Source organism: Pleurodeles waltl, chromosome 7 (assembly GCF_031143425.1).
Source record: "Pleurodeles waltl isolate 20211129_DDA chromosome 7, aPleWal1.hap1.20221129, whole genome shotgun sequence".
Classification (NCBI taxonomy): domain Eukaryota; kingdom Metazoa; phylum Chordata; class Amphibia; order Caudata; family Salamandridae; genus Pleurodeles; species Pleurodeles waltl.
The window spans coordinates 1,278,234,881-1,278,260,731 of NC_090446.1; the positions used below are offsets into that span (position 1 = coordinate 1,278,234,881).

At 43.3% G+C, this 25,851-nt stretch overlaps 1 protein-coding gene across 1 annotated transcript in view; it reads left to right on the forward strand.

Annotated features, from left to right (window-relative positions):
- The first annotated feature begins 505 nt into the window (after positions 1 to 505).
- Positions 506 to 25,851, forward strand: part of TRIM28 (tripartite motif containing 28) — a 373,881-nt gene continuing 348,535 nt past the window's right edge. Inside the window, exon 1 of the mRNA XM_069200493.1 lies at positions 506 to 1,013. Within this exon, the coding sequence (XP_069056594.1) occupies positions 836 to 1,013 (178 nt within the window). The 5' untranslated portion in view covers positions 506 to 835. The remainder of the gene's footprint in view (positions 1,014 to 25,851) is intronic.

The window sequence follows — 25,851 nt, forward strand, 5'->3', positions numbered from 1 at the left end:
GGGATTGTTTTTCTTGCATGACTCTGTTTTGCTGTTTTCTGATCACTTCTTTATTTTGTATGAGATGATTCTAAAGGTGACTGAAATCGTGAGTTCTTAACTTCCTTCAGTGAAGAAGAGGGAGGACTGTGCCCCTCAGCTACTTATAGGCACTCTATTATGGACAGTGGATTGGTTTATAGGTTGCCATGGTTATATGTGGGCATCATGGGATTTGAAGTTTTATTGTTCTTGGCTATGTTTTGAACTTTGAACTTGCTGTTTGTAATAAAGTGAAGAAAGGACTGCATAATCCTCGCCTCAGTGTCCTTAATAGAATTTAAAGTTTCATCCACGAAAGCTAGGAATTTTTTCATTTTCACTCACAAACTCTGGAAAGTAGTCCTGCTCCATAGAAAAGTGAAGTCCCCTCATCTTCCGCTGCTGTCAAATTTCCTTTCGAAGTTCGCACTCTAGTTCTTTCTGTAATCCCTGTAACGAGCCATACGGCGCACGCGTGTTATGGGGTCACTCCTAGTCCACCTCCCCATCAAGAAACCCCTTTGACAACTCCAAGGGCCACGCCCATTTCGCGCCAGTGATTGGACAGTTTCCGGAGATCCAAAGCGTTGTCGCTTTCGTTTTTAACGCGATATTCCTCTCGCTGTCGCGTTGGGTAACACGCGTCAGGTGTCTGTGAGCGCATGCGCTGAATTTCTTCTCCTAGCGTCCTGCGGGTACAACGCGCTGCTGTAACCGTTAAGCTGTGGAGCTTTTGTTCTTTCCCGCCATCCCCCAGACAGCGTGAAGGCCAGCCCAAGTTGGAGGAGGGTGCAGCGCCGGTTTAGTAGGAAGCATGGCACAGACAGCAGCGGCAGGGTCCCCTAGGGAGCGGCGCTCCGAGGTCCCCGACCTGCAGTTTCTGGAGAACTGCGGTGTGTGCAAGGGCCGCCCGCAGCAGCCGCGCCTGCTGCCCTGCTTGCATTCAGTGTGCACGGGATGCTTGGGACCCGAGATATCCAAGGAGGGATCAGGTACGGGAAACACGGGACAGAAGATGAGTTCCCTGGAGCGGTGTGTGCGCTAGGGGACGTAGCTTGCCTTTGATGATTTATCAAGGAAGGTTACCATGGAGTAGTCAGAGGTGTGGCCAAATAAAGCAAAAAGTTATTGAGTAGTAGGATCATTACAATAATAACAGTTTATTTTCATGACTGAAATGAGCATGTTTTATTTTATAGTAGCTTAGGTAGAAGTAATGGTATACTTTAAACTACGGCAACTGGTCCAATTTTGCTGAAGGTTTTAGTTGTAGCAGCCAGGCTTTAAGCGTTGGTGTATATGCTATGTTTGCAGTGATCTTATGTGGGATACTTGCGTACATGAATTGTTTGACACACTTTCGCTACTAGTTAAGCATGAAAACTAGGTACACATATTCCTACATTATGGGTTAAAGAGTAGCAGTAGATGTGTTTGGTAAATAGAGATATAAAGGGTTAACGATGTAGTCTTAATTTGTGGTTGAACCTCCCTGGGTTCTGATGTCATATAGAACTGATTTAAAGGTTTTATTGTGGTCAGTAAGGAGTGGGCTGGTCAACAGGGCATCACATGAGTAGAAGGATGCTTCAAAGCTCCTGTCTACTTTTATTACTTAGTTCGGTGGTCATATCTTGCTTTTGGGGGTGTGAGGCCAGAATCTCAGCAGAAGACGTCTCAACATAGATGAGCGAAAACAAACTCGTATTGCAGTAAGCGGACAGAGCACCTTATGTATAAAGTGTGGCAGATGCAGTTAACCAGTAGAGTGCAGCAATAACCCATTGTATGTGTTATCTCCCTAAAACTTGGTTAAAATTGGCCTGAAGCTGTGTAAGATTCAGAAGGAGGACAGTCCTGGTGTCTAAAGATGTAGCCTGGACCTGCTTGCCTTGAACAGTCTCCCCAGAAGTGGCTCCAAGGGTCAGTTGGCTGACCTCCTGTTTGAGCTACAGGTACACAACAGGCTTCTAGATGTTCCCCCTGCAATTGACCAGCACCATCTGCATCTCCTGAGCCCTGCTGCTGAAGTGAATTCTGATCACCCCCTAAGGAAGGGGTCCTAGATCTTTAGTTGGCATCAAAGTGTACTCCTCATGACACCAAGGTCAAGATACAGGTGTTCTTAGCTCCTGCTAACCGTGAAGTGACCTCTTCGTGTCAAAAGATGACCCCCCAGCACGAAACTCCACGGGCCCTGCTCATCGCGCTGACATCTGCAGGCGGTGTTGACTGCCAACACGAAGCTCCAGCAACAACTGGATATTTGTGCCCAGCAGTGACTTCAACGATGCCTGACCTGTTCCTCATACCGACAACTGCCTCCTTTTGACCCTCGCTGACGCGAACAGCAGCTCCTCACCTGGACTTGAAAGATAACTCTTCACTGGGAAAAACCGGGTCCCTGTATCCAACCCGAGCTCCATCACTATATGCCTGAACTTGTGACTTTTCCCCAGTTCAGAGTGCTATATACCCATGGGTGGTGCTTTGTGCTTTTTTTTTTTGTGCTATTTTCACCTACAATTTAAAAAACCTAAATCTTTGGTTCTGGTGGTTTGAATTGTTATTCAGTGACATAATCTTGGATTTTTTTCATGCTTTATGTTTTCACTTTATTACTGATTGAGTGCTGCATGACTACTTTACACATTGCCTCTAAGTTAAACCTGACTGCTTTTGTGCCAGGCGACCAGAAGGTTAAGCACAGATTTATTTCAAGACTTCTGTGATTGACCCTGACAATGTTTGTGTCTATTATTTGAGAGGGCTCTCACCCCTCTGAAATAAGAACATAATTTCTTACAGCATGTTTCCTGTACTTTTGGCTTTATCCCTCTGGGTGGCAAGTTCACTTATGGCAGTGGTCTTTAAACTTTTTATGCCCCCTTCCCCGTGACAAAAAATTGGGCCCCCCTCAATTTTTCACAGTTATTGTATTAAATTGCAAGTGTTTACATATGTCTAGACTTATTTAAACATTGCTCTAAAGTTCTGTTACTGTTTTAAAAATGCAATCAAATACATGATGCCAAACATACTATTCTGGTGAGGCAGGCCTTACTAATCGTAGTGTGATTATTAGAAGTGATGGTGGGGATTATGAACAGGGCTTGAAAAATCTACTGGACCACTCGCTATGGCGAGTTTTATTTTATGAGGTCGAGCTATTTTTAGATTCCACTCGACCCTTCTGGCGAGTGGACAAAGAAGAGGTATTCTGTTTAGTCAAACTGAATTATCAATTAAGATGTCTTTAAATCTTATTCTTGTCACATTTGCTCTGTGTTCAGAGGCAGAGGTAAATAGTCAGTTTGTTGTCTTGCTATGCAAATTCTTTACCTTGTGACTGCAGAGTTCCAGGATTTTGTAAGGTGAACTGTCTGATCTGTGTGAAATGAAAGGCTTTTGGTATCAGGTTTTTTGTAACACACAAGATTTATATAACTAAGTCAATTTTGCAACACATTTCAAAATATATTTCAGTAGCTGCGAAATACCATTTCTTTGTACTTCTGTGTGATGAAAAAAATATTTTAATAGGATGAAAAAAGTCAGAACACTTTACTTGGTGATGTGCGGATTGATAAATGTTTTCTGAAACCCAGTTTTCACAGATTATTGTTAATATACTATATAGTTTTCAGTAGAGCTGCAAGTTAGTGGGAAGGTTTTTGGAGATTTCTTGTAAATGTATTGTCTGTAAATGACAGTGCGCTACCACATCATGCTTTAGTAAGATATTTATTTAAAGTGATTGTTTAAACATAAACTGAGAAACACTCCTGCCCTGATGGCAAAGCTATTAGTAAACCAAGAGGCAAGTCCTGCATGGATTATGTGTACCCTATATGTGTGATAGACGTATTACACATGGGGCAAACGTTTAGTGTATTTAATCAAATAAGAGGTTTTTTTTTTTTTTTTTTACACCAGAAATGCTGAACTCACATATTTGAAGGTGCACTCGTAATAATGAAGAAAAAGATGACTGTAAAATACAATATCTGCCTAGCATCTCACAATTTGAGACCTGTTTCTGGGTCAAATACATTAGTTAGGTCGAGTAGATTATTGAAGCTACTTGATCTGCAGGCCTAGTAACATTTTTATGATTTTGAGAGGCCTGATGGAGAGTGTTTGGAATCCCTTCCCTTTTGACACATACTCCCAGCTTGAATATAAATGGCAAAACATGTTAGTGATGGCCCATTATAGCACAGTTTACTGCTGCTCGTTTTTGTTCAGCTTAAAACAAAGCCCCGTTATCAGCATAATACTTCTCTTTGCCAGAGCCTGGTACCTCTCCCACCCCCCGGAATCATTTGGAGCCCCCACCCCTAAGAGGGACTACCCCTCAGTTTGAAGACCCCTGACTTAAGGCCAACTGCCATCCTCAATGTGAGCATGCTGATGGGAAGTGCACTTGTGTTACATGAGGTATCAAATGCAAGGCATGGCATGAGCATATAGCGGTGCACAAGACTTTGAAAGGAGAGGAAGCCTGGGAGAGGAGCAACTTAGTTGTGCTCTAACACAATGGTGCTTAAACTGACTGGGGTGTGCTTATTGAATACCTGCCCTTATGGCCAACATAGTTTCCAATATCTTTTAATGGCATGAGTTTAACAACGCAATGGAGTTTCAGATTTTCAGAAGGAAATAAAAGTTCCTGGAAACAGATTTGCACAATCTGTCAATGTGGCTAAGAATTGTCACAGGTTTTACTCTCAACCCCCAAAACTTAATGACACTGAATGAATTTGCAGGGAGGTGAAGGAAGCTATTGATTAAGAGTCAATATAAATTGATAAAAAAATAATCAATTGATCTCTGCGAGAAAGTGCATTATTCGTTGAGGTGGGTGGTAGTCCACCACAAGTAATAATGGCGCTGTTCTTGTAAAGCCCAGTAAAGGTTTTAGTAATTTAAGCCTAAGCTCAACTCGGGTAGCTATGGCGCAGAGTTTACAGGCTTAACTTAATCAAATGTGTAAAGCATTTATAAGTACCAACACATTAAATAGTTGAAACAGAATACACATTTATTTATATAAATAGAGAGTATTTTAATGAGCAAAATGACACCAGTATGACAAAAGTCCAATATGGGGAACCAGTGATAAGAATTTTCAAAGTTTCTGAATCAAATTTTACAGCCAAAGAGCAGACCACAGGCAACCGGTCACACTAGACTGGTCCAAAGGTAAAGTTTGTAGCCATCCTCGATGGAGTGCAGATTAGATACAAGGCCCAGGCAGGTCCTGGACAAGAGTTACCTTCAGACTTAGACAATTTCTGAGAAAGTAAAGTCCTCAGCAGGGCAAGATTATAGTCTGGATCCGAAAACAAGTTCTTTGATGAAGGGCATGGTTGCAGTGAAGCTGTCGAAGAAGGCAAGAAATATTCTGAATTTGAAAAGTCCAAAGCTCGTGCACATGAAGTCGTCAGCATCTATCGGGTGCTGCTGGGTCTCAGAGCTGGTGAAAATCTGTCTTCAGACTTACACTCTTTTCTGAAACACTGATTCCTTCAGTGAGGCAAGGCTGCAGGCTATAGCTGAAGATGGTTCACCATTGTCTGCTGCCAGTCAGTGTCAGGCCTGCTTGATTGTATTTGGTTCCACAGAGAAGAACATAGCAAGAGCTTCGATGAAGTCAGGCTTCCAGGCTATGCGCCCTTGGTGGATTGGCTTGGCAAGTTAGTCCCTTGGAGTCCACTTTTCAATCCTTGGTACAAGTGGGAGCATGTCCAGCCCTTAGGGTTCTCATCACAGGTTATAGCAGCAGATGCAGTCTATCTTGTGTCTTCCACAGTTGTAGAGGTCTTCTGAAGACGTTGCTCCGGGGTGCCACATTTGTCTGGCACTAGTCTGTGGAATGGACTGACTCCTGGCCCCTCCCTGACAAATGGAGAAAAAGGTCCTGGGGGCATGGCCCTTGCTACTTTTTGCAGCAATTGCTGTGTGCCTGTTGGAAATTGGGTTACTGGTTTGATGCCCTTCTCGAGCAGCAACCACAATCCTTGTCAGGGTGAAGTCAAAAGTGAGCCCATGTTATCCTGTGCTCAACCCTCTGGTAGGTGGCACAGAGCAGTCAGGATTAACTTGGAGGCAATGTGTAAATTATTTATGCAGCACTTCAAACAGTGAAAGTGAAAACACCACACCAGGAACATCCCACACCAAATTGGAAAAAGAGTAAGCTGGACCAAAATGACAAGTAGATCAGTAGAACTGGAGCTATGCAGGTTTAAAGAGTTCAATTAATATCGTGCCAAAGCACCAACTGTGGTTATCTGGTCGCGCTGGACCGGGATAGTCACAAGTTCATGCTGACTGCAGTGGAGTGCGTGCTTGTTACAGGGGCCCAGATAGGTCAGCTGAACACGAGTAGTGTAAATCTGGGTTGCGGAGTATAGTGGCGGTCTTGTGTCAAGGATGCCTCACTTTTGTGATGAGGCCTGGGTGTGGAGATGTCTCAGAGTAATGGTCCAGAGGAGCTGCGATGCAAGGTTGTTTACAAGAGTCTAGCCCTCGGAGTCACTCTAGGGATCCTGGGTACATTTTCCAGACCTCACCCAGTCAGGTGGGCAGCAGGTCAGCCCAACAGAGTAGCAGTCCTTCTTGGCAGGCTTCTACAGATCCAAAAGTGCACTGTAGAGTTTGTGCCTGAGGTCCAATATTTATATGAAGTGGGAGAAGCTTTTAGAGGACTCCCTTTTGAAGTGCTCAGGTTTCCTGTCTCCAGACTACCTCCAGGGGGGTCTACAATCCTTTGTGTGAAGGCAGGACACAACCCATTCAGGTGTAGGTATGACTGTGTGTGGCTTCATCCTCCCATCCTGTCAGTGGTGGCCCATCCAGGCACACCTAAGCTCTGTGTGTGGCTGTCTAGTATGAATACACAAAAACAAATTTGAGAGGTTTTCACTATCAGGACCTATGAAATTTAAAAGTACATGTCCAACTTTTTAAATTCACTGCACCCTGCCCTCTGGGCTGTCCAGGGCCTACCCGGGGGATTACACATGTTAAAAAGGAAGGTTTGAGCCTCGCAAAAAGGTTTAGTTTGCCAGGTTGAATTGTCCATTTAAAACTGCACAGACAAGCTCTGCAATGGCAGGCCTGAGGCATGTTTAAGGGGCTACTTAAGTGGGTGGCACAGTGAGTGCTGCAGGCCCACTAGCAGGATTTAATTTAGAGGCCCTGGGTACATGTAGAACTATATTAATAGGAGGTTACAGGTAAATTAAATATGCCAATTGGGTACCTGCCAATTTTACTATGTTTTGTGGAGAGAGCTCAAGCACTTTAGCACTGGCTGGCAGTGCACAGAGCCTTAAAGGCAGCAACGAGAGAAGGCCAGGCCCAACAGTGACCTACTGCAGACAATCCCACAGTGCTGCTCTCTACTTAAAACCAAGATAGCTGGACCTTTCCTTCCTGTGCAGAGCTCCTGTACCCATTCTAGAGAAGTGGTCAGGGAAACAAACAAACCCTTCCCTGTTGCTGTTTTGGACAGGTCCCAGGGGTAACCCTTATTTTGCTGGGATTGGTGCCTGGCTGGCTAGTTAGACAAAATAGAGGCAGGCCCAGGTGTGAGCTACATCTGCCAGTGACCAGGTAGACATCCTTTAAAGAAAGGGGCTGGCAGAACAGGTTACTGGTAATGAGCCTTCAGTCATATCTTTATTGTCAGCTTAGTGGTGGCACAATATGTGCCACCACATTTCGTACCACATACTAGGTACTTGTAAGTAATTCAAATATGCCAATTGGGCGTATACTAATACCACATTTCTTTAGGGATCAGAGCACATACTCTGGACCCTGGCAACAGTGTCCCATTATACAGAGTCCAGAAACCAGCAGAAAAATAAAGGAAACTGTGGTGATGACCACACCAAGCCAGGCATTTTGTTAGAATTGTGCAATGCACGGGCAACAAAGATGGTGAGCAGCTAGGTACACTAAAGGGGGATACTGAAATTGCAAAGATTGTTGAATGTTGTTTGAATATATGGAAGCAAGAGAGAGCCTAGAAAGAAGGAATAGTAGTGCAGCAGTTGACTGATTCTGTGACAAGCTGAGATAAATGCCTTGGACAAGAAGGGTAGTACAGGACTGAAGAGTCCAAGCATATTAATACATTGTGGGGTCTTCTTCTAAGTTGCGTGGCATATAGGGCATTAGATACTTTAATTCTGTATTGAAGAGCTAATATGCTTTTAATTAACAAACCAGATGAGGAGGAGCAAGGGACATTTTTTCAGGATGTGTAATGAAAGAGGGTATGTACAACAGTGTTGCTATCAGTGAGATGTCGGAGGGTGTAGAAGGAATTTTGAGTGTAGAAGAGGCAGATGGTGATCTAAGTAGAAGGTGTGGAATTTACTAAAATATCTACTTGTCAATGGGACAGGTTGCTTATGAAATCTACTTGTACTGTAAGAAAATCAAATATGCTTGTCTCCTTGGTGCCATGTAGTGCTACGACGAATTATGACAGCTATCTCCTTATGTGAGAGCTCTGATAATAGCCTCTCTGATTATGCCAGGGCTACTACTATATACTATAGTAAGGCTTGCAGTATCAATCCCTACTATAGCAGTTTTCTTATTTTGCCACCTTTCCGTGGATCAACATACTGGGCTGGAGGAATCAGTAAGCATTAGTTCCAGGGCTGGAATGCCTTTAAGTATGCAAACCTACTAACTTGCATGTTTTAAGGATTTTCACCAGCTCTTCTCTAATCTTTTCCCATTATGAGAAAGGTTGGAAATGTACTCCTGACAATGGCAGAAGTAGAAGTTCTTTCAGGGTTGGGAAAAAAGTGGTTGGAGGGAAAGTGAACTTGTAAATGCTCAATACATTTTCACATGAGTAAATCTACACATGGATATTTGCTGGTGCTAAAATACAGTTCACAAATATTTTCTGGGAGTTTGATTTCCTGATCTACTTCTATAAGTTCTTGTGAATTCACAAAAGCCACTAATTCAAAGATGTATACCATGGGTGCACTTTTGTGACTTTCTTTAAGCATAGGGTCCCTAATTAGGACTGGCTTTAACAAAGACATTTTGTTTTTATTAAACTTCTATTTCTCGCTCTATCGTCTGGCTTTACTGTGAGTGATCACATTCGCTGTTCCACAAGGAGCATAGTGGCACACAAAGTAGTTTTGCAGTTGTGCCAGGTACTACTGTGGCAGTCAGTGGTGTAATGAAACTGGAGGGGGCCCTCCTGTGAAGAACATGGAGCTTCCTTGAGGAATATTTTTGGGAAATACTAGCATGCATCAACATGTTTTACTAGTGACGCTTCAAAGAAATAGCACCTAAAATTTCCTACCTGCATTTTTTTCTGAACATTTTGAAAGGAAAGAATCATAACTCTTACTTACAAGTTTCTGCAAACATTTACATTTAATCAAAGCGTCCTGGGAGCATTATACTTAGCCTCATATTGTTAAACTTTTCAAACATTTGTACTTTTTTAAAAAAAAATTTAAAAACATTTTTATTTTATTACTGGAATCACTTCCAGTAGTGCTGTGTGACCTTAAAACGTTTATTTACAGCGCTCACCCTAATAATAAAGGCTTTTTATTAATGAACAATAAATACAAGTTTGAACAGCATTTTGAATGGACACACATTACATCAACCGCAGACACTTCAGTTTTCTGATAACTGGCAGCCAGAGGGTTTGTGCTGCAGGTGGTTGGGCCTACTTGTCCCAAGGACAAAATAAACATGAAAACGTGTTGCCCTTGACTCCAAACAATATGTCCTGGGCATTGGGCAATAGGAATTACACATCCCTGTTTAGATATGGCTACCTTTGTAATGAACCGGGAAGAGATTGGCCTTGATGGTGGTTTGTGGTGCAATTTACACCATTATTTGTACACCATTATTCCACACAATAACCATTATTCTCAACTAGAGTGCTAAGCTGTAATTGGATACATGTTGGCTGTCACACTTTTTCTCCTCCTTTCTCTAAATGTTATGTGGTCAAAGTTGGATTGCCAGTTTGGAGTGGAGGCACCAGTATGACCTGCACATAATGTATACATGTTGGCTGACAACCTTTAAAGAATGGAATGCTAGGGGGGAAATGTAGGTAGTCAATGCCTGTCTGCCTGTTTGGAGATGAGGTACCATTATGATCTGCACATAATTAACTCCAATGCAAATAAGGTCCTGCTGTTTGAGGACTTTAACATTGAAATTGTACGGGATGCCAAATCAGTGTTTGAAAAACTGTTAAGACTGCATAAGGAGTACATGCATAAGCTAGGAAAGTGTGACACTAGTCAGATACGAGGCTAAAACGATATTTAAAATCGTAAAAGATCAAGAACGTGTTAGTTAAAATGATTCATCAAGGTGTGATTGGCTTGTCGAGGCGGCGGTGTGGGTTTCACCTGTTGTAATAACAAAAAAAGCAGACAGGAAATTAAGACTGTGTATTTATGGAGTCTTAGACAGAATATAGTTATGGACAGCTTCCAGTTGGCAAATATGAACAAGATGGTGAATGATGGTAAATACGTCTAAAGTTTAATTTGACACTTGCTTATCACTAAATTAAAATAAAGCAGGAAGTTGAACCATTGAATGCGTTCCTAACCACTGAGGACTGATTTTTCAGTTCATTCATTTGTTGTTTGGCCTCGCCCACGTTTTCCATCCAGGAGAAGCTAGGATCGTCATTTCCCCATGCTTCCCTCCCTTTTTCAGGTCGCCCCTAGGCAGCGTGTATGCGCAGTCTCTCGACATGCTGTATTCAGTGTATGGGCTTATAGTTGGCCTCTTGGCTTTTTATTGGTAACTTGCATTGTCATTTGAAAAAGCTTGCTTTCTACTGGTTAATGTTTATTTTTGCCCCCCTTTTAGTTGGTAGTTAATGCATAGACTGCATGGTTCCAGCCAGAGTGTTTAAGTGTTTTTGCAGAAACTATTTTTCAGATTGTTTTGGGTCACTGTTTAGAACATGTAACATGCTACAAAATCGCAGTAATATTCAGGGTTATGTGCCTGCTGTTTGTTATTGCCAATATGTTTAAAGTGCTTAGTTGGTATTATGACTGTTTTGTGGTTTTTAATTTATTTACTTATGGCTGAAATTGGTTTGTGGTTTTGTATGTAATTTATGGCACAATGTGTTTATTTATGTTTGAAACCGACTGTTTTGGGTCACTGTTAAGAATTTGTAATATGCTATAAAATCGCATTAATGTCCACGGTTATTTTTTCACTTCTTGTTATTGCTAACGTTGCTAACATTTTTAGCAATTAATTTTTTTTTGGTGTAAAGCGTAGCATTTATGTGCTTTTGAGCACGCTGAAAGGCATAGTTCAGTAACTTGTTTAATTACAAAGACCCTGGCATTTAGTTCCATTTTGTAATATGTTCACAAGTTGAAACAATGTACCAGTATGGTCCATTTAGGACATACTGAAACATATTGAGCTGTAATTGAATAATTTACATAGAAAGCCACACAGTGTTCCCTAATGTTGGCCAAATGTTTCCAGTTGCTAAATGGTTTTATGTATGGAGCAGTATATGAATCCAGTCTTGAGCTTTCATTTGATGATGTTATGCACTCTGCAAGTTGTATTCTTAGGCTGCTTCCAGCAAGCTGGACAAATGGGTCCTATAACAATGTTTTTTTCCACAAAACAAAGTTTGTGTTTGAGAATGAGGTGCCCTGCCAGCACAGAGCAGTGTAGTTAGTAGAAACGTGTGCTGCATTATATTTCACATGACAGGCATACGAGAGACTGTTTTTTACTTTTATGTATGTTTTCCTAGTGTCTTTTTGTGCTATAAAGGCCACTAGATATTAGCGTACGTTTATTTTGCTATCTGAATTACTTTTTAATGTGCCAGAGGTTTGATTAGTTATTAACCTTCCTGATGCCAAATAGGCATTTTTATTAGTGTCATTAAATAATAATAATGTTTGCTTTGCAACCTGCTCTTATGCATATGATAATGTTTTAAAACTTTGGCAAACGCAAAATTGGCAGGAACAAAAATTACAATACATTTACTAATGCAAATATGCTAGTCACAGTACCAATACTCATTTTCCAACTATGCTTTTCATTTAGCGGAAGATATATTTTTTCCTTTTAAACAGATAAAGTATTTAACTGTTTTTCACCACTGTAGACTTAAACAGACTACAAAGTATTCAACTCTTTCAACACGGTGGGCTTGTTGTTCTGCTAATGTTTTGTTGGTCTGTGATCAAAATATTTCCTTCAGTGGCTTAAAAAGGTTAAAAGTGTATTTCTAAGCCTTTAGGGTATGTTTGACATTGTAATGCGCTCTTACCTGACCCTTTTTTTTTTTGGGAAAAAACATTAAGGATGTGGCAACAAGTCTGCAATGCCGGAAGAATTTTGAATAGTTTTGTCCTTTTGGTGTGAAAGGAGATAGCTGCACTATAAAAGCGTATATTACCACAACTGTTGAGGTTGCTATCAGTGCTAACATTAGCATATGGATTTTCTTGAAGCCGAATCATTATGTGACTATTCCATGAAATGCCTGAAATCCCAGTCTGTTGTGCTTCCCACAGAAAAACTGGAGTCTAGTTCATAAGAGGACTTGCTTTTTTTGTTTTAGATGGCAAGCCAGATTGGCACTTTTGTGGGATTAATAAATTTAAATAGGTCTTATTTCTAATTAGTTATTTTTAGGTCGAGCACAAGCACTTTGACCTGTTGTAAGTATTGTTGGCTTTATTCCCAACCCATGTCACACCCATCACTTTCTTTTGTTCGTGGGCTAGCCTTTCAAAAATCACTTGATGTCATTGGCTTTACGTTTGTCCCGCTTTGAGGCTATTTTTGTCACGCATTGAAGACTGCCCCTATTACATGGATTATTGCCCTATTGCCGATCTACTACAGCGTGGGCAAACTATTTCTTTTTTGTCTCCCATTTGTGCTGCGTGCCAGGCAAGTTGCTCACAGCGCGAATAGGTACAACAGTGTGAATTCGATCTGCGGTACTGGAGCGCTGGTCACATGTTTACAGTGACCTAATCGGAGTCATTTCTTGTGGCTCTCCCCTTAAACACTTAAAATTCGTGAATGCTTTATGTAAAACAGAAATTCTCAAAGTGAAAGCGGCTCTCCTGGCACAGCGGGAGAGCAGATACTACAATATTCACTGCACTTGAGAAAACCCATAATGCTTTGCAAGGCATTACTTCTACAAAACATTTTCGCTCATACCGCAGCCTGTGGTGGTCCTAGGGCAATGGAGCCACCACCAAAATGTTCACAACATATTTTTTTCTGTCTATATCCTGTTTGGACCCCCACACTAGGTGAGTGAGGCCCCCAAAAAAATAACCCCTCCCACCACTCAGTGTCTGTTTAAGCTTCAAGAGGGTCTTTATCCGGTTTTAGGAGTACCACTATAAAGGCCTCGTGCAGAGAGCATGATACAACAGCTTGTTGATGCGCTTCTCGATATACCTCTAGTAGACAAGGAGCTAGGGTAGTTTTAAAGGTGGCAAAGTACTCTACAGGGAACCCGTCCATACCTGAGGTCTTGTTGCAATCCATCTGACGGATTGATTTCCTCTATCTGTAGGGGTTGTTCTAGGTCTAACAGTTGCAGCGGAGTCAGTTGGGGAAGTGGCATCACTTGCAGGTCATCTTGCAACTGTATCAAGGAGGGCTTGCGGGATTGGGGGAGGAGTGCAGTTGCTCATAGTAATAAGCGAATACTTCATGAATACTGTTACTGAGTATTTCTCAGCTGGCCTGCGCAATTGCATATGGCACCCAACAGGGTCTTGTGAGTTTCTGATTGCAGCAACCATGCTAGCGTATACCCAAGTTTATCGTCATCTGCATGTTGGCGGGCTAGGGAAGACTTATGGTTCAGATCACAGAGGCTCTTCTCTCTGCGTTGCGCCGCAGGTTGGCCAGGTGAGGGCGCACCTCGGGAGTAGACACTGCCTCTAGTTCCATAGTTTGTATACGTGTCTCAAGTGCCAAAACACTACAATTAAGAGAGGATTGGACTCCCCATGTCGTGGAGATGCGGTATCCCCTTGTAAATACTTTCATAGCATCCCATTCAAACCCAAATGATCCCACCGATCCTGTATTTTCTTCTAAGTATGTGGAGATGTGCATGGTCAGTGTCTTTATATGCCCCTTGTGCCCTCCCCTCCCCCCCCACCATTGAAACGTGACCTTGAGCAGATTATGATCTGTTAGTGTTCTGCCCAAGTATCACAGATAAGGGGCCAGCAATCTGTGATGCAGAAGAAATAATCTAGTCATGTGTGTGAACCTGGTGTCCCGGTGCGTAATAGAAGTATTTTTCTCTCTCTCTCCTCCCTCTCCCCTCTCCCCCTCCCTCTCCAGGGTGCGCTAAGCACCAGACAACTTGAAGCTCAGAAGACCTGGACCATAACTGAAAGTGTTTAGTTGATTGCATACCTAGGGTACCAGGAAGTGGGGGTACTGAGCGATTAAGATCTGTGTTATGTATGCAGTTAAAGGTGCCTCCACCGAACACTGGAGTCTGGGGGGACTAACAGCGTGGTCCGTTAAACCAAGTCTAGAAACGCATCCTGGGTGGTGTTGTAGGCATAGAGTGAGACTAAGAAGCAGAAATGGCACCTAAAGTGCATTCTAGTATCGCATAACTACCTTCTTTATCGGTCAAAACTCTAGTTTTCACAAATGGAACTTCCGAGGACTACCCAGATAAAGACCCCTCAAACATAAGCAGTGAAGGTTCCGTTTACCTGTTTACTTCAACACCTATTCACTTTGGCAAGTTCTCCTGTGGTGAGGCGAGCCTCCTGAAGACAAGCAATGTATATGTGTCTAGGTCTAAGATAGGCGTATATCTTGTGTCTCCTAGCGAGGGTCATCATACCACAGATGCTCCATGTTAGAGTTGTAAAGATGGTGGTCATGAGTGCTAATTATGTACCTCAAGGTGCTCACTGCCCTAACCACACCACCGTTCCCCCAGCGTGCCTGTCGACCATCCAGCCAGATCAACAAAAACAGTATGTACGACTGATTCACATTCCTGTTTTTGTGTCACCATCATTCAAGTCCTGCCCTTATATTTGATTAAAACATCTGTTTGAGGTCTCCTTCTCTGCCACTCCTTCTTGGTGCTATTTCAATTCCCTATCCCTTCCCAAGTTCCCAACTCTTTCCCCCCCCCCCCCCCCCAAAATGCTTGAGGTGTCTGTTACTCTGGACTCATTTATTCTATTCAACTTCTAGTAATGATAAAACAAACTGGGGGCCCTCTGGGGTGTTTGATGTGTGAGGTCTTCTTGGATAAGGTTACTCTTCACATTTGGTGATACCCTCCTACATGTGTTTCTAGTCCAGGGGTTTAACCTTAAGTCTCTGCCAATTCTATCTCTGTTCTTGTCGTACCTGCGATGGGAAGTTGCTCTGTATCTTTGTCTCATAGAAGCAGTGATCTGGGGGAATTTCATCCATTTATCTCAATTCCTGTGTCACCCCTGAACCACCGGTCTTTATTCCTCCAGCCAGTCCCAGACCTTTCCTGGGGATGTGAAGAAGCACGATCTCTCTTCCAGGAGGGCTTTCGTTTTGCCGGGAATAATGTAATGTATTGAAGATTACTGTTTTTTAATTTTCCTTGTGCCTTCTTGAATGATCTTCACTGGACTGGTACTTCTTGAGTATAGTTCTATAATTGGGATGGTTCGGATGTCAGTCTTGATCTGGCCTTGTTGTCTTGATCCCTTAAGCACAGCATCTCGAGCTTTGTAATTGAGGAGTCTTGCGAACACCAGTCTGGGTCACCCTAAGGGTAAAGGTGTACCCTCTCCACCACGGCATGGGCCCAATGTGGCTGTAAGATCGTTTTGAAATCACATTTTCAGCATATTGTTTGGCATTCCTGTCTTCCAGTTTCTCCGGGATGCCTACTAGGTGCTCTTCCTACGGGATCTCCCTTCTGTGTCTCCCGTTCTTGTGTGGAGGCGACTAGAAGCCTGTTTAGGTTGGAGTACCTCTGTAGGCGGTTGTCTGATGGCTCCTGTATTTTATACCAGTGTGTGTTCCGCTGCCCCATCCTGTCCGAGATTTTTTCATAGGTCCGTACATTGGAGAATGATAGCCCTTAACCCACAAGCCGAATTAAAATTCACTAACTTTTGTGGCCCAGGAGTGGGTAAAGGGGGGGGGGGAGGGCGGTGGGGTCATCAGTCCCCTTCCTAGCATTCTTTATTTCAGCAGGTTAGTTTATTTTTATTTCGGGCGGGGGGGGGAGAGGGGAGAAGCACTGTGGTGGTGTCTGTTCTATCCACTTACTGTCTACTGGTGACTTGCTCAGTTCCGTCCGGTCATCTCTCTGTAACAGCTCCATGAACCTCCGCACATCCATCCCCTACTGGCAGGCATTTCAGTTGATCGTGGCCCACTGCTTCTTCGTCCTTACGAGCCAGATGCTGTATTGGAGCCCCCCCCTTTTTTTTACTGTCATATGGGCTACACCCTGGCAGTGGTCTCTCCATTACTTCCTCCACCTACCCAGGTCCGAGTGGTCTCCACCTTTCCCCACAGTTCTTTGCTGGTAGTCACTGTCCTTCGGGAGGCCTTCGCAGCCACTCTCCAAACTGCTGCTGGGGACCCGCACGGCCACTGATCCTTGCCCTCCGATGTCCCACATGGGCCACAGACGCCTCCCCATGGAGGTCTCTCCTGTGCACCTGAGGGCTCATGAAATTCTTTTGGCTGCCTCCTCCACTTCTCTGTCTGAAGGTGTCACAAGTGCTCTTGCCTCTCAATGGGCCTCTGCGAAAGCTCTCTGCGCCGTTGACCTAATGCCTGCAGATTGCTTCCAAAGTGGAGTTCGGGGTCAAGAGCCTCTTTGTCAATCCCACTATGATTTTACAGCCGCTGCCAGAATGCTCAATATTACATCAGTATCTGCTATATTTGATGCTCGCCTCGGCTGGAGCTCTTCTCTAGTGCACCCTCATGGATGGTGCAGCATATGAAAAGATTGATTCAACCAGGGTAGTTTTTTCATTCTAAAGCAAGTTCACTTCTTTTCAATATAGTGCCCTCCCAAGTACAATGATAAAGCAGTGTCGCAGAGACTTAAAATATGTATACTTTGGGATCAGAAACTAGTTAAAACTGTCTTGACAGGATACCCAATCTGATGTATTTATGGGTTCCCTCTGACGGGTTTAAAATAAAAATGTTCAGGGACTATAGGCATTTATCACCCTACCATTATAATGTCAGCATGATCTAATGCCCCATCAGGTCGACTGCCTTCTTCAGGGTTAACAATATCTATTATGTCAGTGTTTTAGTGTCGGATGTTGCTGTCACACAAATTAGAAAATTGTTTTGTATAATTGTAATATACGCAATCCTGGAGACTTAGGGGGTCATTACGACCCTGGTGGCCGGCGGTATGTTGGCGGTAACACCGCCAACAGTCCGGTGGTTTTCCGCCAGCAATTATGACCGTGGCGGAATTGCCACGGCCATACCTCCGGCCCCTCCATTTTCCCACCAGAATTCCGCCTGGCGGTCATAATTCCCAGGGCAGCGGTGCAAGCACCGCTGCCCTGGGGATTATGAGTCCCCGACCGCCGGCCTGTCCATGGCGGTACACACCGCCATGGAAAGGCCGGCGGTAAGGGGACTTGGGGTGCCCCTGGGGGCCCCTGCACTGCCCATGCTCTTGGCATGGGCAGTGCAGGGTCCCGCATGCATAGCCCCGTCGCGCATTTCACTGCCTGAATTTCGGGCAGTGACATGCGCGACGGGTGCTACTGCACCCGCTGCACATCAGCATTGCCGCCGACTCTATTACGAGCCGGCTGCAATGTTGATGTGACATTTCCGCTGGCCCAGCGGAAATGTCATAATAGGGAGACAGAAATACCGCCGGCAATGGTGGTATTCTGTCTCCCGCGGCCTCGGCGGTCTTTTGAAAAGACCGCCGAGGTCGTAATGACCCCCTTAATCTGTTATAGAATCGAGACACACAAAATGTGTAATGTTATTGGAAACCCTTAGTTACAAGACTGTGTAAATAAAAGTACATTTTAGGTTAGTCACAGGATTGTCAAAAAAGGTGTAGCAGATGTGAAGCACATAAAGGACATAACTTGTGAAAGTAAAACGTGCAGTAATGGTGAGTCTTAGAATAAAATATTAAATAAATAAATAGAATAGTATATTATAAATAAAACAGTAAACTGTCACAAAAGTCACTTGAAAGGGTTTTAACCCAGGTTGGGTACAGGAGCATTTCGTTGTAGTGGCACATTATGTGGGAAATAAGTACAGTGTATAGTTTAAAAAAACATCGCTCTCACGATTATTTAGTTAGGCCAACCACATAGAGTTCCTATGTGGTTCTTCGCTAGAGGTACTATCTCCTCCGGATAGTCAACGTAATGACCTCTTGTCATTCCAGAATCAGTCCTTCATGTGTTCTGGTTCAACCCTGCTTAAGAATAAAAAATTATAATTATAATAATTTTTCTTCAAAAAAGCCTTACTCGTATGTACGCATGGTATCACTTCTGATGTGTGTGTTTTTTTAAAAATAATGTGGTGTATGTTAACTCATATACTTTCTATTGAAACCAAGCAAGCAGGGAGCTTACTCCTGTGCTAATACTTTGGAGAGTACAGGCTGTCATTCTGTTTGGTATGCTATGGCCTCTCAATCTGTGAGTACAGCTTCCTCGCGGGGGTTCAGCCTGCTTTCTGTAATTAAAATCCCAAGAACTGCAGATAGTATCTTCAGTGTGCTGAGCTTCGACCATCGTCGCTAATGTCCGCGTCCTCTTGACTACAAATATCAACTCAGTGCAACTGCACAGTAGTTTACAAATTAGGATTTACATATTATGTATTTGCTGTGGCCTACCTGTTGAGTAGAATGTTGTCTAGGTCATCATTGACCACATAGAGTTCTGTACATCTTGGGGATTCAAACATTCGAATCGCAGACAGTTATTCCCTGACTGAGATGCCACCTAGAAGGGTTGATGGTCTGCTACTGCTTACTTAATAAGTCCTGAATAAACAAAGTATATTTGGAAGTGTCAATTTTATGTAACATTAGCGGGGAAGAGACCTTCAGAACCATCAACCCCATTGAGAACTTGGGTGCATATATTTTGTGGCAAAGGCACCGTTCCTACCTCTACGTGGTTGCAAACTCACCAGGAAGTTCCCTCAATAAAGCTGTAAGCTGCGCTGTGAGTGTAGCAGTCCCACAGTGTATTCAGACTAATAACTCTTCTAAACAGTGTGTCGAACGTCATCTTAACAGAGAGGTGGAGTTCTGTTCATCAAAGTGTATACACACTGACGTCGTTATAGGCGAAGTATGGAATGCGGGGAGCTACATGGAAGTGTTCCAATGGGAGCGTGTTTCATAAATATGGCAGGCTGCATTCAATAAGAAGTGTTTGTATGTATTGGATATGGGCGCTTAGACTGTTCTACGTTTTAGTGGTACAGAGAAGAGTTTTGTGAGTCGTGCATGCGAGTTGAAGCTCAGATGATCGTCCTAGTATGGAATGGTGGATGGTGCGTGGCATATCAAAAACTGAATACAATTACCGGTGTTGCGCACACCATTTTAACCTGTTCTGTGCCTTGGACGAGATGATCTCGCCCAAGGCTACAGTTCCCCTGTGCCTTGGACGAGATCATCTCGTCCATGGCACAGGGGAACTTGGGGGAGCGCTAGCGTGCCCCGTGCACCCCCTCCTCCCCCCCCCCAAAAGCCGGGGATGGAAGGGGAAGACCTTCCCCTTCCACCCCCAAGCCCCCCCCTACCCTCCCCTCCCCCCGTGATGTCAGCGCGCGCTGATTAGTCACAGGGGCCTCCCCCATCGCGCTGGAAGCAGAGCTTCCAGCGCAATTGAAAGAGAAATGCTCAGCATTTCTCTTTCAATCACGTGGGGGAGGCCCGGAGGGGCTTCAAAGGGAAGGAAATGTATTTCCTTCCCTTTTAAGTCTCTCCGAGGGTTTCAAAAGCCGGATTGCTTGCAATCCGGCTTTTGAAACCCCACTAGACACCAGGGATTTTTTTATTTTTTTTTATATTGTCATAAGGGAGCGACCCCTTGGGCAAGGGTCGCTCCCAGGGGGGGCATGTTTTCGGGAAGGCCCAGGGGGGGCAGAAACCTCTAGGCGCCAGGACAAATTTTAATTTTGTGGTTTTTTTTTTATTTTTTTTAATTTTTTTTTTTTTAGAGATGGGGAGCGACCCATCAGGCAAGGGTCGCTCACCTGGGGGGCAAATTGTATTTAGACCATTTCTGCCCCCCTGGGGGCAGATTGGCCGATTTTAGGTCAATCTGCCCCCAAGGGGGCAGAAACCACTAGGCACCGGGGATTTGTTTTTTTGGCGCCAATGTCACGCAGGGGTAGCGACCCCGTAGGCAAGGGTCGCTCCCGGGGTGGGGGCAAATTTATTTTAGGCCATTTCTGTGAAAAAATATGTTGTGTCCACGTTGCGCTTTGGGGCGTTTCCTGTCGCGGGCGCTAGGCCTACCCACAGAAGTGAGGTATCATTTTTATCGGGAGACTTGGGGGAACGCCGGGTGGAAGGAAATTTGTGGCTCCTCTCAGATTCCAGAACTTTCTGCCACAGAAATGTGAGGAACATGTGGTTTTTTTTTTTTAGCCAAATTTTGAGGTTTGCAAAGGATTCTGGGTAACAGAACCTGGTCCGAGCCCCGCAAGTCACCCCTCCTTGGATTTCCCTAGGTCTCTAGTTTTCAGAAATGCACAGGTTTGGCAGGTTTCCCTAGGTGCCGGCTGAGCTAGAGGCCAAAATCTACAGGTAGGCACTTCGCAAAAAACACCTCCTGTTTTCTTCCAAAAATTTGGATGTGTCCACGTTGCGCTTTGGGGCGTTTCCTGTCGCGGGCGCTAGGCCTACCCACATAAGTGAGGTATCATTTTTATCGGGAGACTTGGGGGAACGCTGGGTGGAAGGAAATTTGTGGCTCCTCTCAGATTCCAGAACTTTCTGCCACAGAAATGTGAGGAACGTGTTTTTTTTTTTTTTTTTAGCCTAATTTTGAGGTTTGCAAAGGATTCTGGGTAACAGAACCTGGTCCGAGCCCCGCAAGTCACCCCATCTTGGATTCCCCTAGGTCTCTAGTTTTCAGAAATGCACAGGTTTGGTAGGTTTCCCTAGGTGCCGGCTGAGCTAGAGGCCAAAATCTACAGGTAGGCACTTCGCAAAAAACACCTCTGTTTTCTTCCAAAAATTTGGATGTGTCAACGTTGTGCTTTGGGGCGTTTCCTGTCGCGGGCGCTAGGCCTACCCACACAAGTGAGGTATCATTTTTATCGGGAGACTTGGGGGAACATAGATTAGCAAAACAAGTGTTATTGCCCCTTGTCTTTCTCTACATTTTTTCCTTCCAAATATAAGAGAGTGTGTAAAAAAGACATCTATTTGAGAAATGCCCTGTAATTCACATGCTAGTATGGTCACCCCGGAATTCAGAGATGTGCAAATAACCACTGCTCCTCAACACCTTATCTTGTGCCCTTTTTGGAAATACAAAGGTTTTCTTGATAGCTATTTTTTACTCTTTATATTTCAGCAAATGAATTGCTGTATACCCGGTATAGAATGAAAACGCACTGCAGGGTGCCGCTCATTTATTGGCTCTGGGTTCCTTGGGTTCTTGATGAACCTACAACCTCTATATATCCCCGCAACCAGAGGAGTCCAGCAGACGTAACGGTATATTTCTTTCGATAATCTGACATTGCAGGGAAAAGTTACAGAGTAAAACGTAGAGAAACATTTATGTTTGTTTCACCTCAATTTCAATATTTTTCTTTTTCAGTTGTTGTTTTCTGTAGGAAACCCTTGTAGGATCTACACAAATGACACCTTGCTGAATTCAGAATTGTGTCTACTTTTCAGAAATGTTTCGGTTTCTGGGATCCAGCATTGGTTTCATGTCCATTTCTGTCACTGACTGGAAGGAGGCTGAAAGCACAAAAAATTGCAAAAATGGGGTATGTCCCAGTAAAATGCCAAAATTGTGTTGAAAAATTGGGTTTTCTGATTCAAGTCTGCCTGTTCCTGAAAGCTGGGAAGCTGCTGAGTTTAGCACCGCAAACCCTTTGTTGATGCCATTTTCAGGGGAAAAACCACAAGCCTTCTGCAGCCACTTTTTCAATTGTTTTTTAAAAAAAGTGAAATTTTCACCGTATTTTGGCCAATTTCTTGGCCTCCTTCAGGGGAACCCACAAAGTCTGGGTACCTCTAGAATCCCTAGGATGTTGGAAAAAAGGGACGCAAATTTGGCTTGGTTAGCTTATGTGGACAAAAAGTTATGAGGGCCTAAGCGCGAACTGCCCCAAATAGGCAAAAAAAGGCCTGGCACAGGAGGGGGAAAAGGCCTGGCAGCGAAGGGGATAATGAAATAAGGTATTGCTTGCCTATTATTTTTATGTTGGTTGATACGCACACCAGCTTATCAGAATTTTCATAGTGTGATGTTTTAAGGTTCTTTGGCATCACAGCGTTATACCAGTATTGAGGAATACATTTGTTTGGTGACTTGCACACCATTTTGGTTACATAAGCTGTTGCCTATTATTACTATTTCGGTGATCTGCACACCGTAACTTTCAAGCTTAGTGACTTGATGTTAGCTTCACTCACTGTAACTTGTACAGGTAAAGATTACACAGTGATGTGCACACCATTTTTAATGATAGAAGTGCTGCTGGCTTTGGCATAGTGAATAATTGTTTCGTGACGCACACACATTTATTTGTGTAACATGCATAGGGAAAGACTGTGAAATGGCATTTGGGCATAAGTCATTTTGTTATAAGGATAATTATCTTGCTAAGAATTTAAGTGCATGAACATGCTTTTCAAGTGTAACTATTAATGAGTTACTTTGGGCAGTGGAGCTTCTCACACATTGTAGAATCATGTCTGTTTGTAATAAGTCTCGACCCCCACAATTTCTCACTGACATAGGTGAACCCATTTTACACTGTAAGCGATGAAAGAAAACATTTGATTCCTGTTCACGTGCAATTCAGGGGTGGTAGGTTGTTGGGGGGAGGTGAGGGGTTCTGCTGTATGCGGACATGCTATATTACATAATCATGGGATTGAAGGCAAACGTGTACGAGTCTGGACAAGATTGCTTTGGGACAGAGTGAGGGCGACCAAATCTGTTTGATATGTCTATAATGATAGAAAATCATTTTGGTTTGCAAATCAATGTGGTATTAGAGAGAGAAGGTTTTTACGAGAGTACAAGGGAAACTGAAAAATATTGGCAGTTATGTTGCAGCTTTGAAAACACTAGCGCACATGTGATTTTGCACAACTCTCTGACTCTGGTCAGAGATCAGATTGTTAGGTGTGCTAACAATACAGTAGAAGAGAAGCTCTTAATGAAGAATACAGACTTTAAGAATGCTACAGTCATAATTGAGGGTATGGAAAATGCTACTATGTGGGTGCGTGAGGAAAAAGGGAAGGATGCTCAAACATTAGATGTAACAGTTCGTGCGGTCAAATGGTCAGCCAAATGTGAAGAGAGAGAAAGGTGAAAAAGCTCAGATACCAAGTGTAAAGAGAGAGATAAGAAATCTGAACCAAAAGATTCTCGGGGAGAGAATCTTAACTATGCTAAGAATTCGGGAATTAAACATTTCCATTGTGGGAGTGAAGGACACCTTTCTAGCAGTCCTGGGTGTTTTGCGAGATTTGCCACTTTCAAAACATGTGTGGAAAAAAGGTTATTATGCTCGTTTGTAGAGGAACAAAGTTGCAAGGCATGAATTGTTTGGAGTCAGAGGAGCAGTTTGTGTTCAGTGTGAGGGGTGATGGGATGGTTGATCCTATTGAGATGCCAGAGTGTAAAATTACTGTAGGGGGGGAAATAATTCAGTGCTTGCTGATTCAGGTTCACCTTACACCATGATTGGTGTTTAAAAACAATTGAGAGACAGTGTTCTGAAACAAGAAGATTACATTACTGCCACTGGATATCAATCCAGTTGGGTATGGCGGCATGAAAATAGATGTTGGGGGTATACTGTGATGAAAATTCAATTCTCAGATCGTGAGATGGTGGGAAAGGTTTGGGTGGCAAAGAGTGGGGACAATCTCCTGGCATGGAGACATCAAAGGGATATGGGACAACCCTGAATCTTACTCGGATCAAAAAGTACAATTGGTAACAATACAGGAGTTACCTGATAAAAATCTGTCACTATTTGGTGATCATCTGGGTTTGCATAAAATTATATTAAAGAATGGTGCTGTGCCTTGTGTGTCAAAGGTGAGGAAAGTTACTCATATTATGTTGGGTCCTTTGGAACAGGAACTCAATAAGTTGAAAGAGAATGGAGTCTTTGAGGAGATGGAGTGGTTGGCCCCTATTGTATTGGCTCCGAAGGATGTTGGGAAACAATTCAGGATGTGTGTTGAGTTGAATAAACACATTTGGGTTGACAGACAACCATTACCGAATATCTCAAACTTTAGCCAGGATAAAGAATGAACATTTTTTAGTGTCATGGATTTGTCCTCTGCTTACCACCAGGTTTTACTTCGTGAGTTCAGACCTTTGACATCATTCATGACTTCATTGAGTGCATTTAGGTTAATTAGGGTGCCTTTTAGACTGGCCTTGGCAGTGGTATGCCTCCAGAGAGTTATAAAGAAAGATCTGGAAGGGTTAGACAAGGTGTTAGTTTTCCAAGATGACATTTTAGTTTATAGCCGAGATGTACAGGAACATGATGAAATATTGTGCATGGCTTTAGAAAAGTTGCAATAGTCTGGTTTAGTTACGAAGGAGGAGAAATGCAAGTTTAGGGTGACATCAGTGACTTTCTTAGGTCATACCATTTGTTGGAGCTCCCATACCAGAGAACAAAGATCAACTGTTTTTTTTGGATTAGCAGAGTTTTGTTCTAAATTAATCTGAATTTTTGCTAGTTTGTACATGCTATTAATGACCTTATTGAAGAAATGGTCCCAGTTCAACTGGATGTAGGATTCTAATCAAGCTTTTAGTAATATAAAAGGCAGGATTGGAAAGTTGCCAATGCTGGGTCATTTTGATGCTTGCAAGGAAACAGTGTTAATGACAGATGCCAGCATCAAAGGTCTTGGAACAGTGTTAACAAAAGTGGTTGATAGAGAATTGAAGGTGATAGCTTTTGCTTCCTGCTTGTTGAAAGGGGCAGAGGAACGTTACTCTGTTGTAGAGCGAGAGGCATTGGCTGTATATTGGGCTGTTCTTCACTTTTTCTTATGGGTGTTACCTTTTACAGTCAAATTGGATCATTTTCCACTTTCAAGGATGTTTGTGTGCGCTAAAATGGAACACTTGTCTCCCAGGATCAGACGATGGACAGACGGGTTGTCCAATTTCAATTTTACAGTTGAATATGTACCACGATTCAGCAATCGCATTGCTGACTTCTTATGAAGGTTACTTGTTGATCATAGTGGTGACAAAAGTGATTACGCTCTTTTAAGCTGTGTGTGAAAAGCAGCACTGGATGACACAGAATGGGCGGATGGCACTGCAAATGACTCAGATTTGTTAGTAATGAAAGATTTCATTGTTAAGGGATACCTGGTAAATAAGGATATTTCTCACACTTTAAAGGGTTACTTCAGTGTAGCGGGTGAACTTTGTATCAAGAGTAAGCAGGTGTTCTGGGGAAACTGTGTTATTCCTCAGAAGAACTTTATGTAAATTAATCAACCTGGCCCAG